General features: G+C 34.5%; 1 protein-coding gene across 9 annotated transcripts in view; it reads left to right on the top strand.

Moving 5' to 3' along the window:
• Positions 1 to 17297, top strand: part of MYSM1 (Myb like, SWIRM and MPN domains 1) — a 41925-nt gene that overhangs the window by 4834 nt on the left and 19794 nt on the right. For 4 of the 9 annotated variants that reach the window (XM_044944939.1, XM_006048271.4, XM_044944936.2 and 1 more), the window contains exons 3-10: positions 1065 to 1135; positions 3124 to 3201; positions 3292 to 3315; positions 4430 to 4508; positions 7380 to 7478; positions 9794 to 10560; positions 14852 to 14982; positions 16098 to 16201. In XM_044944939.1, coding sequence (XP_044800874.1) covers positions 1065 to 1135; positions 3124 to 3201; positions 3292 to 3315; positions 4430 to 4508; positions 7380 to 7478; positions 9794 to 10560; positions 14852 to 14982; positions 16098 to 16201 — 1353 coding nt within the window. Of the gene's footprint in view, positions 1 to 1064; positions 1136 to 3117; positions 3202 to 3260; positions 3316 to 4429; positions 4509 to 7379; positions 7479 to 9793; positions 10561 to 14851; positions 14983 to 16097; positions 16202 to 17297 lie in introns of those variants that run through there. The other 5 variants (XM_044944935.2, XM_044944937.2, XM_044944940.2 and 2 more) reach the window with 5 other exon arrangements.

A 17297-nucleotide genomic window follows, 5' to 3' on the forward strand; every position in this document is an offset into this window, starting at 1 on the left:
GTTTTGGGGAATACAACCATAATCAAGACAGACATGGTGAGGGAAACTGAGAAGGTGACATTTAAGTTGAAAATAGGAGTAGGAATGTGAAGAGTAGAGGAAAAATACTATATGCAGAAAGAACAGCAGCACGAAGGCTGTTGTTGAAGTCCAGTATCTAGAATATAGTAGGGAAGGGGGAGAGGTGAGAGCTCTGACAGGTTGGGGAGGCAAATGATGGCCCTGCCACACCAACAGGAGGCAGGGAGAAAACGAGAAAGGCTAGTTAGGAAACGTTTGTAGGGACCTAAGCAAGATTTGGTGATGGCTTGGCCTCAGGTTGTGGCAGAAGTTGACAGATTTGAATTATGTTTTGGTGGTAGAAATGCTTGTTATATTGGGTTTGGGGATTGAGGGAAAAGGAAAGAATCCAGGATGATTCCTGGGTTTCAGGTTAGAGCAGCTTGGTGACTAGTAAGTAATGCTGCTTACAAAACTGGGAGGGCAGGAGAGAAGCTGGTGAAGGTTCTGCTTTGTTAAATTTTGTTTTGAATATGTGAAGTTTAAGAAGCCTATTAGGTATCCAAGTGGAAATTTTGAGTGGGTAGTTAGTTATAACAGTCTAAATAGAGCTTGGAAAAGAGACTTGGCTGAAAATGTTTACGTTTTAAGAGTTAAAAAGAAGTATGCAAAGATTGTGGCTTAAGGGGAAAAAAGGAATTGTGGTGAGTTTTGGAAATATTAATAGGTGAGGTATCTAGCAAAATCTTAATAGTATCTTAATAGATCCTCATACAGGATAACCATTATTACTTTATCATGACTAGGAGCCAGAGCCTAGGAATCTAAGGCTCAAGTCTCTTCTTTCCCGCTTGAAGCATTAGTGAGTGCTTCTATGAATGCATCTGTGAAGTAGTGATGCCTGTCTCAGCATTATCATGGGAATCCAAAGATACGTCTGTGTGCTCAGTAAATGGTAGCTTTATTATTTGTAATCATATTATTGTGTATTTTCATTTAACAAAACAGTAGTTGGTTTCAAAAAGCAGTAAATAAAAAAAATTATTCTTCCTTTTTTTTAATAGCCTTGGACTCTGGATAGCACCATCAGTGAAGAGAACAGAGCTGTCATTGAGAAAATGTTGTTGGAAGAAGAGTATCCTTTATTGACTATGAGGAAAGTAAAGATTTCAGGGTTAAAAATCCGTTAATGCAAAACTTACAAAAGAGACCACTGTTAGTTGCTAGATATAATGCTAGTATATAATGTTACCTACCTATTCTGTTTTACCACTAAGTCTGAGATCTGACCCAATACTTCTGAGTTTCTGTTGTCAACCAACTCTTTTAATTACCTTAATATTGGACAGAAATTATAGAGTTTTTTTTGTTGTTGTTGTTTTGTTTTTATTTTGTTATCTTTTTGCCATGCCACATGGCATGTGGGATCTTAGTTCCCAGACCAGGGATTGAACCTATTCCCCCTTTAGGGGAAGTGTGAAGTCCTAACCATGGACCAACAGGGAGTTCCCTATAGCGTGTTTTAAATCAGCTAGAATCCTTAGTTTAAGTCCAAATTTTCTAGTCCAGACCTCCATTTTCAGTTGTATGAGATATTACTTTGTCCAAAGACACAAAATTAGAATATGTAAAAGTTCTCGGTTCTTACTCTACCAATTTATAGGTGTTATTGGGAGCAATCTAAGTAAAAAGCACAAAACTATAGAATGAAGATTTTTTCCTCCCAGAAGTTGTAGGTCCTTATTCACAGTTCAGCCACTGGCTTATTGCCCTGTTTCTTTCATCTATTTGTGATATTTGCAACTTAAATTTTGGGGAACTCATATATTTTTTTACATGTAAAATAAAAGGATTGAATAAAAAGTTTTCTGATTTTCTGATTTGTAAAAATTATTAATGTAACTCTAAGTAAAGTAGTGAGTGGTTTGTTTTCAACTCATCTGTGTTTCATGGATTTTTATCTCCTTTTTAAGACAGAATTTCTGTTCCTTTTACTCCCAGTTATTGCTGTGTTGTTTTCAGGGTGTCTGTGTACCTTTAATTCTCATAGGTAAACCCCTTTTAGGCTTTCTTACTCACCAGCTGTCCCCAAACGTTACAGCTATAGCCTGGATCATTGCTTTTCAGTAGAAAATAGTGCACGTCACATATGTCATTTACAGTTTTCTAGTAGCCATGTTTAAAACAGGGAAAATTAATTATAATAACATTTTATTTGACCCAGTATATTTAAAATATAGTTCAACATTTAATATGTAAACATTGAGATGTTTTGCATTCTTTGCTTTATACTCTTTGAAACCCAGTGTGCATTTTATATACTTACAGTACATCTCAGTTTGTGCTAACCACATTTCAGGTATTCAGTAGCTACACATGTGGCTATTGGCCAATGTGTTGAACAGTCTCATTCTAGATTAATGAATATTTAGGTAGTCAGTGGTTCACTTCCAGACTTGGGAACAAAGTAATGATAGTAAAAGCCATGTGAGCTCTTCGATAAACAAGGATAATGTTTTCTTCTATCCTTGTCTTCAGCACCTCATATCTGCCATGATGCCTCATGTACATGATACATAGTCAATATCTGTTAAGTGAAGAATCTAAAAGTATAACAGTATAGGTTAGGTTTAATCAGTCTGAGAGGTAGATTTGACCCAAGCGTTCGTTATATTTGTTAGGGTAGAGAGCAACCCTAAACTCTTCTCTGTTACCTTCAGAAACATGAAAGCAGATACTCCTGAATTATCCTGGATGACCAATCAGATTCATCTGTTAGTTCTCCATATGTGTTAGGAAAAAAAGATTTAAATAAAACATTGAGGATATATCTTTTCTTAGCCACTTCTAACAGGGAAGAAAGAGAAACTACCATTTAGGTAGTATACATTTTGTGCAGATACTGTGTATGTGTGACTTCACATGTAATATTTAATCCAGACAAAACCCTGTAAGATAGAAACATTTTTGTTATTACACACCTGGAAAATTTTTTGAGAAGAATTGGTTTCACTTGAATTTAAGTGTGACTTTCAGGATATGTGAGTGCCTGCTTTATACAAATTGCATAAGAATTTATAGGACTTTATTATTGTTTTAAAAGTTTCTTTAATAATTATACAGGTATTACTTATCCAGTAAGTCACTTCCAGGAAAATTCTGGCTTGATCAAAAGGAAGATGATAAAAAATACTTGAAGAGGTACAATCAATTTATAATACTTTTAAAAGCCTGAATTGTATTTTTAAAAACTTCACAAGCTTCCTTATTTTCTTTTTTCATGTGGTGCAGTCTGCAGAAAACAGCAAAAATCATGTATGTACTTATGTTTTATACTTTAAACTCTTTTTGATTAGTTAAAAATTATGGGAAAATTAAACAAGTTATAATTGGCCTGTGGAAAAATCCTCTTGACCTTTGGTTTACACAAATATAAAATCAAGTTTTCTTGTACAAATGTTGGAATGTTACAAGATAATTTTATATTATTTATTTGTCAGAATCTTTATGGCCCTACATAGGCAATTTTATTAAACTATGGAAAAGGTGGTTTTCTAGGGGTTTGTGGGGAAATTTTTTTAAGCTGCCCTCTAATATATTATGGATTGACTTGATTTCTGTTGCCCCTGTCAGTTAATTTTCAGTTGTTTCAAATAAACCTTTAATTTAAATTTGTAGTTTTTAAAAATTATCTAGAGAAGTTAAGTATTAACTGTTTTATAAACATCCTTTCCCTGTAATTGAAGAAGGTTTGATGTTATTCAGTGTTTCTAAGCTTGCATGTTTATAATCCCTTAGAGGGTAGACTTGTAATTACCAAGAGTTTGAGCACTGAACAGACTTTGGCTTTTGCATTTTGCTGAACAAGCAACAACAACTAAAAAATGAAGTTAAAGGAAAGATTAATGGTTCACGTCAATCAAATTAGCTGGCTTCATCTCAATTTTATTTTTAATTTCTTAATGTCCTGCATTTCAAAAGCAATAATTATAATGTCATAGTACTTTTACCTCTTTTCCAGCTTGATATTTACATAGATTTACATAGAAGAATCGGATGATATTTCTAGAGCCAGTTTTATCTCTGACAAGCCTCTCAGGTTTTGGAGATGTATTAACATTTGCTGCTTTGTGTCCAATCTAAGGAAGCCTATTTGTTATTTCCTTTGATGTCTTTTAGTGTTATCTTCACTCAGACCCAAGGATTATTATGTCTTTGGGGGCTCCTGTCCTGAGCTAGAGAAGTATATAAGACAGGGTAAATCTGGTCCCCCAGGTGGAGGCTGCGGCCTGCTTTTTCTTCTCTTCTTTTTAATTCTTAGACTCAAAAAGTATTAAGTTTAGCCCATGGCTGTCTATAACCTTTAGCTGCATAAATATGGAATGTTCCATTTCAGAAATTTTTTTGCAATTCCTCTTTTTCCCCTCAGGGTACACTCTCCTACAAAACCAGCCAGTTACTCAGTAAAGTGGACGATAGAAGAAAAAGAGCTGTTTGAACAAGGGCTGGTAAATAGAGCAATTTTTAATTTATAGTGAAATAATTCTAGAAGCAAATATTGATAGAATTATAAGGTTAAATTAATTGAGACCGAAAATTTCATTTTAATTACGGTAATCACACTTATAGTTTTTCTGTAGTTAAAGGATGTAGTTAGTTAGAATGATTATGTTTGTAGTGTAGTATGAGAGAATTCCTTTTAACTCATACTTAACTTACTAAAATATTAAAATATTGATAGATTTGACTCAATATTTTAGGTAGTTTTTCACCCCTTTTTTGGTACTAACAAAACCCAAGAAATTGTACTGTGTCTTTATACGTTTTACCAACCACCTGTATTGAAAGGCAAACTTATTTAATTACCTGATCTTTTCTCTTGGGGAAAAACTTGTGTATTTGGAACAGTCAGGTGATCAGCTGAGTTTTTTTTCAATTCCGATTTTGGCATTTGTGCACACAATCTAAATATTTTAGTGGATATAGTTAAAGACCAGAAGCATTCCTTTTGCATGAATGTTTCACTGAGATCTATTTAAATGTCCACAGTTGCATAATGGAAAAAAAAAAATGTACACAAGTTTCTAATTATGAGAAAGTGCCTTAATATAATGAAACTTAAAATATTTGCAGGAATTTTTTTAATTGTCTATAGTAGATTATATTTTTTTCTTTAAGGTATATATTACCCAATATTAATTAATTTTGAAATTATATATATTTATATATTAAATGTATATGTAGAATATTTATGTAATATTATGTAGGATTCATGAATGCAAATTGAAACATAGTTAGCATAACTACAGAAGCTATTTTGAGGGTTATATCTCCTCCTGAGATTTTTCTCCTTTACTTTTGATGCTTTTTATACTGATATTTTAGTCTGTCATGTGATTATCATTTATATAATCTAATTAACCAGTCGTATATTTAAGATTGCTGACAACTTTGGTGTTTTGTCCATTACCAAAGATCAGAATGTACACACAAATGGATTGTGAATTTGGGGGTTGTTATTGTTGCCATTGGTGGTAGTTATAGAGGCTCAGCTCCATGGTTCAGAACTCAGATGGCACCTGAAGTTGTAGAGTGTTAAGTCTCCTTCTGACTCCTGTCTCAACCTTTAGTTTTCTTTGCCTGTCACCTGTTCTTGTGAATCCTTCCAGAGATAATTTGTCCCTATAAAAGCAAATGTCTTTATTTAGGTACATGTGTAGATATCTGTATCTATCTGTGTATATATAAAGAGATATTTTAAACCTAAAATATTTTCCCACGAAAATACATGGAACCATTGGTTGTATTCTCAGCCTGTATAACCCATTAGTATCATTTGCTTATAATCTGAATTCTCTCAGGCTTGAGAGTAGGAAATTACATGGTACTGAATGATGGAAGATTTTTTCCTTCTTGTCCCTTTGCTCTGTTTTTAAATTGGTGAATGTTTTCTTTGCTTCTCTTGGTAGTGTCCCCCTCTCCAATTTTCATAGTGCCCAAGCCCCTAGAATCTTAACTAGTCACATTTATCCAGATCTTTCCTGTTTCCAGAGGTGCTCCATGCTACCAGATTATGTATTTGCCTTCATTACACAGTGCGTGTGCTCAGTCACTCAGCTGTGTCTGACTCTTTGCGACCCTATGGACTGTAGCCAGCCAAGCTTCTCTGTCCATGGGATTTTTCAGGCAACAGTACTGGAGCAGGTTGCCGTTTCCTACTCCAGGAGCTCTTCCTGACCCAGGGATCAAATCTGCTTCTCTTGTACCTCCTGCATTGGCAAGCAGATTGTTTACCACTGCGCCACCTTGGGAAGCCCTTAGCACATAGTGCAGATAACTAAATCTTCAGGAAGTTGATCTCAGGTATTAGTTAAGAACTATCATAAGTTATTAATTTATACTTACTGATTTTCTCAGAAGTGCTTTCAGTTTTAATAAATTGTCCATATGTCAGATTTTCTATTGAAAACCAGAAATAAGTATGTAAGTTAAGATTTATCATTTAGGTCAGGATAATTTCTTGCCATTAGTCATGACTCTCTGGCATGTAAATCTGGCCCTGAGATCAACTTCTCTGAGTTGTTGTATTTTTTTTTTTTTTCTTTAAATAGTTTTAGGAAATCTAAAAAAGGATTGTTGAGCTTCTTTGGGAAATGGAGAGTATCTTGTGTTAGAGTTAATGTAGGAGATTTATGTATCAAATGATAGACTTGATAATTAAAAATACTTTTAGCTTTAAAATTATACTGCATTCATGTCTGTACTTGAAAACACACCAGAGCTCCTTCAAGTTCTCAGTTTTTCCCTTCACAGCTTCGATGTTAGTAGGTACACAGCCTTTGACAATGAAGGGAGGTGTTGGTTGGAGGTCACTTTATTTGTGATTCAATCTTTTAAGTCAGTTTACTGTGATATCTGAACAGTGTAAAAGTTTGAATATGTAATGGATGTTTTACTATGGAATTTGAGTAAGAAAATTTTTTTGAAATTAGTGTTGGAACATAGTCAATTGATTCTATAATTGGAAAATAGAAAATACAACCCACCTCCCTTTCAATGCACTTTTTTGTTGAGTTATCCTTAATTTTGGAACATCATAATGTAAAATACTAATACATACTGTAGGAGTACATAGAAGTGATGGATCTTCATTTAGGTAGCTATAAAAAGAAATTTCTAAATCATCTTGGTCTGCTTTCAGAAGTCAAGATTCAAAGAGAAGATCGTGGGCTTTGATTTTAAGAGTCTTAACTATATATGAGACTTGTGTGTTTTAGAAAACAAAAATAGATCATTTTAGTTTTTTTTTAATATGGCAGTAATTTGGAATGTTAATTAAGCTAATCAAAAACCATTTCCTTTCCATTTTGATAACATAGGCTAAATTTGGCCGAAGGTGGACCAAAATTGCAAAGCTAATTGAAAGTCGCACTGTTTTACAAGTGAAGAGTTATGCGAGACAGTACTTTAAAAATAAGGTAAGCAGGATAAAAATATCCTAGTGATCATATTTAAAATAAATAAAATTAATAAGCATAAATAGTTCTTTAATTCAGGCATGCTTGCATACATGCTAAGTCTCTTCAGTCATGTCCAACTCTTTGTGACCCTATAAACTGTAGTCCGCCAGGCTCCTCTGTCTGTGGGGATTCTCCAGGCAAGAATACTGGAGTGGGTTCCTCCAGGGGATCTTCCCAACCCAGGGATTGAACCCATGTTTCTTACATCTCCTGCATTGGCAGGAGAGTTCTTTTCCACTGGTGCCACCTGGCATTAAAGTCTTAATGTTCAAAGTGTTTATAGTGAAAATATTTTATACCCATAAAGTACCCTATAAATGTTTGTCTTCAAAAATCTCAAGGCATATCTTCAATGTATTGAGTATTGCTGTTAAATTGGTATTATTATATTACTCCACTTAATTTCATGCAGTTAAATAGGGCAAATTATTAGTTGCTCAAAAACATCCTATAAAGCAAATAGTATTCCAAAGAGAAAACCTTAGAGGTCATTGCTTCCTGGAAAATTTTTTTCCTTTTTAAATATTTGCATTAAACTTTTAAGAATTATTAGAGCTTAGGGGCCAAAAATGCTAACATGATTCCAAAATCTTTTTAATAGCAATGAAACTTGTACAATTATTATGAAGAACTGTCTGAAAACTCTAATAAATTGCAGTGTTCAAAAATGTACAGTTACAGTCTAGTTCCTTAGTCTTGAAAGTAATTTGTGTTGTATTCAACCATGTAGTTCTGATATTTAGAATTTTTCTAATATGTTCTGCTTGAGTACTGGAAGCATAATTATATAGAATTTGAAAGTGTCTTAAGTGAAATTTGGTGCTTTCTTTTCATGTAAATTGGGTTGACCCTTGAACAAAACAGGCTTGAACTGAGCTGATCCACTTATATGTAGATTATTTTCAATAGTCAGTAATACAGCACTGCACAATCCACTGAGGTGCAATTGCAGATGTGGAACTGCAGATGCTAAGGAACTGCATAAAGGGAAGGCCAGCTTTAAGTTATATGCAGATTTTCAACTGTATGGAGGGTTGGTGCTCCTAACCCCCTGTTGTTCAAAGATTTACCCTATATACAAGACTTATCTAATTTAGTGTCATTTGGTCATAGGAAGTAAGTAATGGAATGAATTTATTATAAATCAATCAGTCTGCTCCCTCTTTTAATCAGCAAAAGCATTTTCCAGACAGCCTACTAAGGTCAAGGTATTACGAGACAGAATAAGCCTCATTTAGTTATTCTTAGCCGTGCTGGTGTGTGCAGGACTTCTTGCAATGCCAGTTTTACTCAGAGGCTTGAGATGAAAGGGTACATTTTAATATTAAAAAAAATATTAATATATAATGAAATACAGTGCAAAATTTTGTCAGAAATTTTAAGCTAAAAATGAGAGACTTCAAATAAATAGATTGTTAAAGGCCATTTCAAGCTAAATGTCCAAATTTCATTTTCCCTCCTGCTACCCTTTCCTTTTCCTCTACATAGTAAGCCAGTTAACTACAATGCAGTATTCTCAGAGTCTGTTGTGATAAAGGATCTATACATAATCTCTTTTCAGGAGCTGTTATGTCTTGGATGTGTTAGTCATTTGCAAGATTTTTCAAAATTATATGTAACAAAGATTTTATTTCAAATCATACATACTCGTTAGCATTCATTTTCTTTTCCTATTGCATTACAACATATTTATGTTTATAATAGCAGATATGATAGTTTCATGTCTTAAATTATAAGCTCTATAATATTATAGCTACATTAAATGAATGTGCAAAAGCCAGTTTGTTTCTCTTGTTTTTATATTTAAATGAAAGATGATTTTAATTTACTCAGTAAATATATGTGAGATAGACTCCTTTAACTAAAAGGAGTTTTTAGCATTATAGAAAATGATCTGCTGAGGTATCAGATATTCTGAGAAATAAGCCTTCACATTATCTTAAATATACTTGTATGATGGTTTTTGGTTAATTCTCTATGGTTGATCTGAGCCAGATTCCCATTTTAAGCTTCGTACTGAAAATTAAATAGTAGGTCATCATTATTTGATTAATAAAAGTCACCAGACCATGAATGAGTCAAATATGGAAATTTGAAGTGATGATCTTTTACATTTAAAATGTAGTTGTAAACCCTTCAGAAAAAAGCACAGTAAAGATATACCATTGACATGTACTCAGTTTAATAACTTTGTATCTTATTTTTTGTGTGTGCCAATGATTGCATTTTTAAAATGTTAATATTATGGAGATTTTATCTTGATTTTTAATAAGGTAAAATTAGATGGTCCAGAAAAGGAAACACCAAATCAGAAGAATAGCAGTGGCTTCCAGATGAAAAATGAAGATGAAGGGACAAAGGCATGGACACCATCAGGTTTAAGGGGACGTGCTGATCCCAACTTGAATGCTGTAAAAATTGAAAAGTTATCCGATGATGAAGAAGTAGACATCACAGATGAGACTGATGAATTGACTTCTCAAGTTCCCCAAAAGGATCTTAGCAGTGTTCTCTTGTTAGACATCTCTAATAATAAAAGACCTGAAACCAGTAAAGCACTGGTTTCTGACAGCCAAGAAGATCCCATTTCTAAATCTTCCAAGGATTATCTTCAGAATATAAAGCAAGGTGAGATGGAAGCACTTTCAAGCTCAGGAATTAGACTTTGGACTGAAAATTACAATACCAGTGACCAAAAATTAGTTGAATTAAATGATCAGAAATGTGATAAGCTGATGAAGAACTGTGATAAACATCATGGGAATGGAATAACAGATGATGCCAGACAGTTGCCTTCTCCAGAGCCTTGTGAAGTTCAGAAAGACTTGAGTGATAATGAATTGCTTTTTCATTCCTCCTGCCAAATGGAGGAGGAGAGCCAAGAGGAAGAAGAGCTTAAGCCACCAGAACAAGAAATAGAAGTTGATAGAAATATCATTCAAGAAGAAGAAAAACAAGCAATTCCTGAGTTTTTTGAGGGGCGCCAAGCTAAAACACCAGAACGCTATTTGAAAATTAGGAATTATATTTTGGATCAGTGGTAAGGAAAAATTGTATTTTAGATGCTATTTTAAAGCTTATGCTACTCTAAAGTATGTACGTGTGCCTATGCAGAATTTTTTATTTTACAGTCCTAGTGTTCTAGAGAGCTTTAACATATTAATACATTTCAGTAGGCAAGACTTGGTTTCTCATAGTGAAACCGTTTGAAAGTTTTGGGAAATGTTGTCATCTATAGCTGTCTTAACCCATCTGTCTGTTATTTTATTAGAGTCTGTGGTCCTAAAAGAAAAGGGATAAATCATTACCTTAAAAAGCAGTTTTGTAGGACAATGTTAGGAAGATATAGAAAACACTACTGAACTGGAAGAGGGGAAGAATGTCTATCTTAGTTTATGGTGTACTTTGAAGTACAAAGAGAAAACTTTGGTGACAAGGATAGTATCATTTAATGTGGCTTGATTTCAGAAGCTATTCTAAAAATCTGCCTTAAGTGCTTTTGACTTTGAACCTGTGACATAATGTGTTAATAATTCCTTTATCAGAATATAGGAATTTTTTTATATATTCAGTTTACCCTCTAAATTGTCAGTACCTTTTATTTGAATTACTTAGTGAGGGATGGGGAACAAGCCAAAAAACTTCCCACCTTATTAGCTTAAGTGCTGTGAAAGTGATTTGCATTTTTCGTAATAGTTTAATTAAGACATCAAACATTCATGATTGTTACTGCTTCAGGAGCTATAAAATTGTGTAGAGCCATCTTTACAGAGGGCTTCTGTTCTGACCTAGGAAGATTATCAAAGGAAAAAACCAGGCTTGTTAAATCAGTAACTTTCATTTTACCCACATAATATTAAGCATTTTGACATCTAAAGAAAGGCCTATTCAAAAAGAAAAAAAAAATTTTTTTTTCTTGCTCTTAACTCTTGGTTATTTTGCAAATGATTGAGGTTGGGAAAATGCTAAGTGAGGGTGGTATCAAAGTAAAAGAATACCTATAAGGAACCACTCCTGACATTTACATAGTGTTTTATTGTTTACAGAGAGCTTTTCTGTATCTTATTGCTCAGAACAATCCTGTAAACTAGGCAGGTGGTATTTTCTCTCTTTGATAGAATGAGCTTGAGGTCAGGAGAGGGTTAGGGAGCTGCCTTGGATTATACAGACCAGTTGTTGACAAAAGAAGGACTTCAACGCAAGTCTGAACTCTGTAAATCACTCTTTCCGTTATTCTACATTGCCTAGTTCACACTTAAAACAGACAAATTAAATTAAATCTCCCTTGGTATCTAATTTTGTTTTTGGAAATAAGAGCATTGAATGGCCAAATTGAAGTACTTCAAAATAATGACTAAATCAAAAGTGTCTATGTAAATTATCAAAGAATTTAATGTAACTTTAATCAAATTTCACTTGTTACTTTGAATTTTGGATTTACAGGCAGAATAATTTATATGGGTAGCATAAATTATATGGCAATAGTTTCCTAATATCATAGCCTTAGTTCATGAAACCAGTTAAATATTGCTGTTTCAGTATGATGATTTAGCCGAACAGTATGAAAGCAAACAGAAATGTTTTGAACAGGAACTCAAACCTATTCTCTTCAGAAATAGAATGGAGTATTTAGAGACTGGAGGCGGTGTTAAAAAAAAAATGGAAGAGTTCAAGTTTTAAAGATAAAAAAAGCCTCGCTAGATTTGTTTGTAGCTAGAAGATCCTTTCCATAAAAGCGCATGCAGTTGACTCCCTGTTTAGGGGGCTATTTTATTAAAATAGTAACCAGTATCATTGAATATGTACTAAATGCCCCACATTGTATTTATCTCTAGTCCTCTTTGACAGCCTTGTCCTCATTTTACAGATGAGAGAAAGGAGGTTGAGAGAGGGAACAGAGCTGGTTCCAGGTCACATTAGGTGGAGGCAATTCCAGAGAACGCAGTCTTGACCCGTTACTTTTCACACTTAACACTCTGGGCCTTGACTGACTTTTCACACAGCCTTGAATGCTTTTCCCCACTGGATTTTGGTGAATCTCACTTCCTCTTCTTTTTCAGTTCTGCTCAAGGGAGATTAGACGCCTTCTTTCTCTACCCTGTGTCTACAATAGCTCACATATCTCCTCCCTCTCATTCTCTTACCCTGTATTTTATATATCTTACAGAACTTTTTACCACTGAAAATACTATATTTTTATTGGTGTTTTGTCTCCCCTCTCCCCACCCCAATGATAAATATAGGCTCCATGTTCATTGTTAATTGTTTTGTCCCTCCTGCTTAGAACAATGCTTGGAATACAGAGACAGATTGAAAGAATGAATCATCATTATATCATAAACAGATATTTCTAGAGGCCTTACCATTTGTTCAGTGCTGTACTAATACTAAGCTCTTTGTTTAAAGCCTTCTGATTTGTGTAATCTTTAATTAGACCAATACAGTTTATAGTTTCATAGTTTTTTGGTAGCTGGGTATACCCTGCCCATTCCAGCTGTCCTGCCTTCATTTGTGTAGTGTGTGTACTTTCCACGCAAGACACACTGAAATCCCACTTTTTTAATGGAACTTCTGATATCCTCCCACATCCCAGATTATCAATACTTTTTACCCTCACTGACCTTCAGAATTTATGATTTTAAATTTGGTTTCTGGTTAGGTCTTCCCTGAACCACCCTATCTAAAATAGTCTGTGCCTCTCTGCCCTGCTGTATCCCCTTATCCTTCTTATTCTGTCTTCCTAATGCTATTGCTACCTGACAATACAGTATATATTAATTCATTTATTGACTTACTAGAATGTAAGGTCTGAAACTTCAGGAACTTCAGATTCATCTCTGTATCTGTGCCTAGAACAGTGCCTGATATGTAGGACACAAAATATATATTTGTAGTATAAAGATTAAGGAATTCCTATGTTATGTAATATATCTGAACACTCAGTTTATAAAGTCTGTGAATCCTGTCACTTCCTTAACAAAGTGCTTTAATTTCTCTTACCTTCTTGTTTCTTCATCTCAAAAGTAAGAATAATAAAATCCACTTTGTAAAGTTGTATATAACCCTTAGTGTGGCATCTGTTATAAGTACTCAGTAATTGTTTGCTACTCTTACTAAGTTCCACTACTAAGACTTAATGTTATACCATCTAGCGTGGTATGTTAAGTATATTTAGTTGTCGTTCAGTTGCTCAGTCATGTCCAACTCTTTGCAACCCCGTGGACTGCAGCATGCCAGGCTTCCCTGTCCTTCACCATCTCCCAGACCTTGCTCAAACTCATGTCCATTGAGTTGGTCATGCTATCCAACCATCTCGTCCTTTGTCCCCTCCTCCTGCCTTCAATCTTTCCCAGCATCAGTGAGAAAACTGAAAGTGAAAAATCACTCAGTCAAGTCCAACTCTTTGTGACTCCATGGACTGTATACTGTATACAGGCCAGGATACTGGAGTGGGTAGCCTTTCTCTTCTCCAGGGGATCTTTCCAACCCAGGGATCGAACCCAGGTCTCTTGCATTGCAGGCAGATTCTTTACCAGCTGACCCACAAGGGAAGCCCAAGAATACTGGAGTGGGTAGCCTAACCCTTCTCCAGTGGATCGTCCCAACCCAGAAATCGAACCAGGGCCTCATGCATCGCAAGCGGATTCTTTACCAACTGAGCTATCAGGGAAGCCCTCCCAGCATCAGGGTCTTTTCTAATAAGTCACCTCTTCATATCAGGTGACCAGAGTGTTTAGTAATTGTTTTATTTTGTAAACCTCTTCTTTCTTTCAGTCTTTGGGTGTTTCTTGATTCTTTAGCATGGAATATAGTATCTGTTTTCCACTGAGAGCACTTAATGTTACTGGCATAATGATTAAAACTAATATATAACTTTTAAGCATTTATAAGGTAGCTTGTAATTAAAAGATGCTGTCCAGCAAAGTTAAAGTAGATGAACCTAAGCAATGTATTAAAAATTGGAATGTCTAATACTAAGCATTTTCAACATATTACGAATGTGCCCTTTTTATTCAAAGACAGGCTTGCATTTGGGTCTGTAGATAAATATGCTTCTAACTTCAAAGTCCTGGGATCTATGGAGTTTAATGTTGGGAAAGAAATGATACTTATAAAAGTCACACTGTACTTGTTAATGAGTGTATCATTGAAAAATATTTCATTTCAGAAAAAAGTACACTTGGGTATTATGTATTAGCATTGTATTTACTACACAGTTACATATTGAGAAGAGGGTACATTTAAAAAATATTTCAAGTATTAAAAGTTTCCCTCAGAAGTCTTCTTTTATGTTTTTATTTATCCAAAATAATTGTACTTCTGTCTCTTAGGGAGATATGCAAACCGAAATACTTAAATAAGACCTCAGTACGTCCTGGCCTGAAGAACTGTGGGGATGTTAATTGTATTGGACGGATTCATACATACCTCGAGTTGATAGGAGCAATCAATTTTGGATGTGGTAAAAATAAAAACCCAACAACATCTTTTACTCAACGTTTTTTATCCTTACAGCACCCATTAATTTCTTTGATAGTCAGAATTCAAGGAGATTTAGTATTGATAGAGAAAGGTGATTGATAGAGAAAGGTGCTCTAATGTTATAGAATAAATGTATTGATATTTTGTTTTAAAACAGATTTCTGTTGATAAACTATATTTCCTTTTAACCTGCAGTCAAAATTGGTGCTTTTAAAGGAAAAAATATTAAGTAGTAGAAATGATTTAAGGATGCAGTTCTTTATCAAGTAAAAGTAAATTTTATGAAAAGTCCAATAAGGCCCATTTAATTTGGAAATACTGTATTAATGCTAGACATATTATCTAGCAGTATTTAAATAAAATAATTTATGAGCCTTTATACCTAAATGTAATAAAAGTGCCAAAATATTTTTTGTGGTAGAAAGTTTCTTTCACCCTAGTTTTTCTCAAATGTAAAGTCATGCATATTTTTAATGTATTCTGCCCTTTTATTGAATTAACATGACATAATTTTGAAGAAAGATAATAGTTATAATAGTTGGAAAGTGATAAGTTAATTAGAATGTTGTAACCCATGGTTTGAGTGGAGTATATTCTGTGTTCTGTGTCTATGAAAAGACAACCAGAAAACTTCCTACCAGAGATTATTTCATTTCATGTAGAGATAGATAGAATTTATAGTCTTCCCTGGGGTCTGTCCTTCATTTTAGTGTCTTTTCTTGCCCAAAGCAAAGTACCAGGAATGGCTTTATAGGAAAACTAAGATGCCATAGCCACGCAAAGAAAAGTGAAATCATGTTTACTGTATTAGAATACCAAAATTAGCAAAGTGGGCTAAACTCATTTAATCAGAAATTAAACAAATGAGCCATTTCCTAAATGTTTAATTTTACTGAGATTTCCTTATGAAAACAGCATTACTTGCGTGTGAGAACTACCAGGTAGCACATCAGATGTGTATTGTGGAATAAGATAGAAACACCGATACTTAAAAAGAAACTTAGAAATTGGCTTATAATTGTAGATGTGTCTTCCTATTGGACAAATAATTCTACAAAATAATAGATTGTTTTGTTTTTTTCTGGATTCCAATAGAACAGGCTGTATATAACAGGCCACAACCAGTTGACAAAGTACGAATCAGAGACAGAAAAGACACAGTAGAAGCATACCAGCTTGCCCAGCGCCTGCAGTCTATGGTAAGCTGCCCCGTGGCTCACTGAATGATGGGGTGTTCACTGAATGATGCTCTGTTGAGTAGGCTGTGCCTACTTCTCTTCACCTGTTTAACAAATGGCCATCTAGTAGAAGAAGATGTTTTCTTTCACCCAAGCCATTCACTTTTCTCTTTCCATTCAGTTTAATGTTAATTTATAGGCAAAAAACAAACCCCCCAAATCTAAAAATCATTCACAAACTTTACACAGAAGCATGATGTTTTGCTTTACAGTGGTCTTAGACTGCTTCATTTTGATATCCGTATCTAACATATCTTTTAAAAACCATACATTTAAGCTCTTTTTTTGTTTCCATTTTCTTTTTGTTTGTTTAAAATTCTTTCCATAAGATTTAGCTTTTCGGAGAGCTGTTAAAAATATTTTAGTCTTTTTTAATTCTTGAGGTTAATGAGTTTTACAAGCTTCCATAGTTTTACATGGCTCAGTGGTAAAGAACTCACCTGCCATTGCAGGAGCCGTGGATTCAATACCTAGGTCGGGAAGATCACCTGGAGAAGGAAATGGCAACCCACTCCCGCATTCTTGCCTGGGAAATCCCATGGACAGAGAAGCCTGGTGGGCTGCAGTCTGTGAGGTCGCAGAACAGTCAGACATGACTGAGCAACTAAACAGCAACGAGCTTTACAGTGTTTTACAATGCATGCATCTTATTTTAAAAATAGGTGATCCAACAAGTCTCCCAAAAGGCAGAGTCATGCTGTGGTCTTGTTGGCTTTTGCTAATTGTTGCTGTTGATTAGTTGGTAAGTCATCTCTGAGTCTTCTACGACCTAGTGGACTCTAACCCACCAGGCTTCTGTGTGGGATTTCCCAGGCAGGAATACTGGAGTGGGTTGCCATTTCCTTCTCCAGGGCTTTACTAATAAAATAGGTGAAATTGGTAATGGGTAAGGTAAATAGAAAAGAATAGAAGATGAAAGAGCAGGTTTTTTTGCTCAGAGTATTTAGGGTATAAAACGTGTCTACCCTAGTTTTTTTGTTTTTTTTTTTTAAGGAGAGAATGTTTTCATGTGCAGTTGCTGGAGTTGGTGCTAGTCATACATATTCATAAGTCTGAG

The sequence above is a fragment of the Bubalus bubalis genome, chromosome 6, assembly GCF_019923935.1.
Source record: "Bubalus bubalis isolate 160015118507 breed Murrah chromosome 6, NDDB_SH_1, whole genome shotgun sequence".
Taxonomy (NCBI): Eukaryota; Metazoa; Chordata; class Mammalia; order Artiodactyla; family Bovidae; genus Bubalus; species Bubalus bubalis.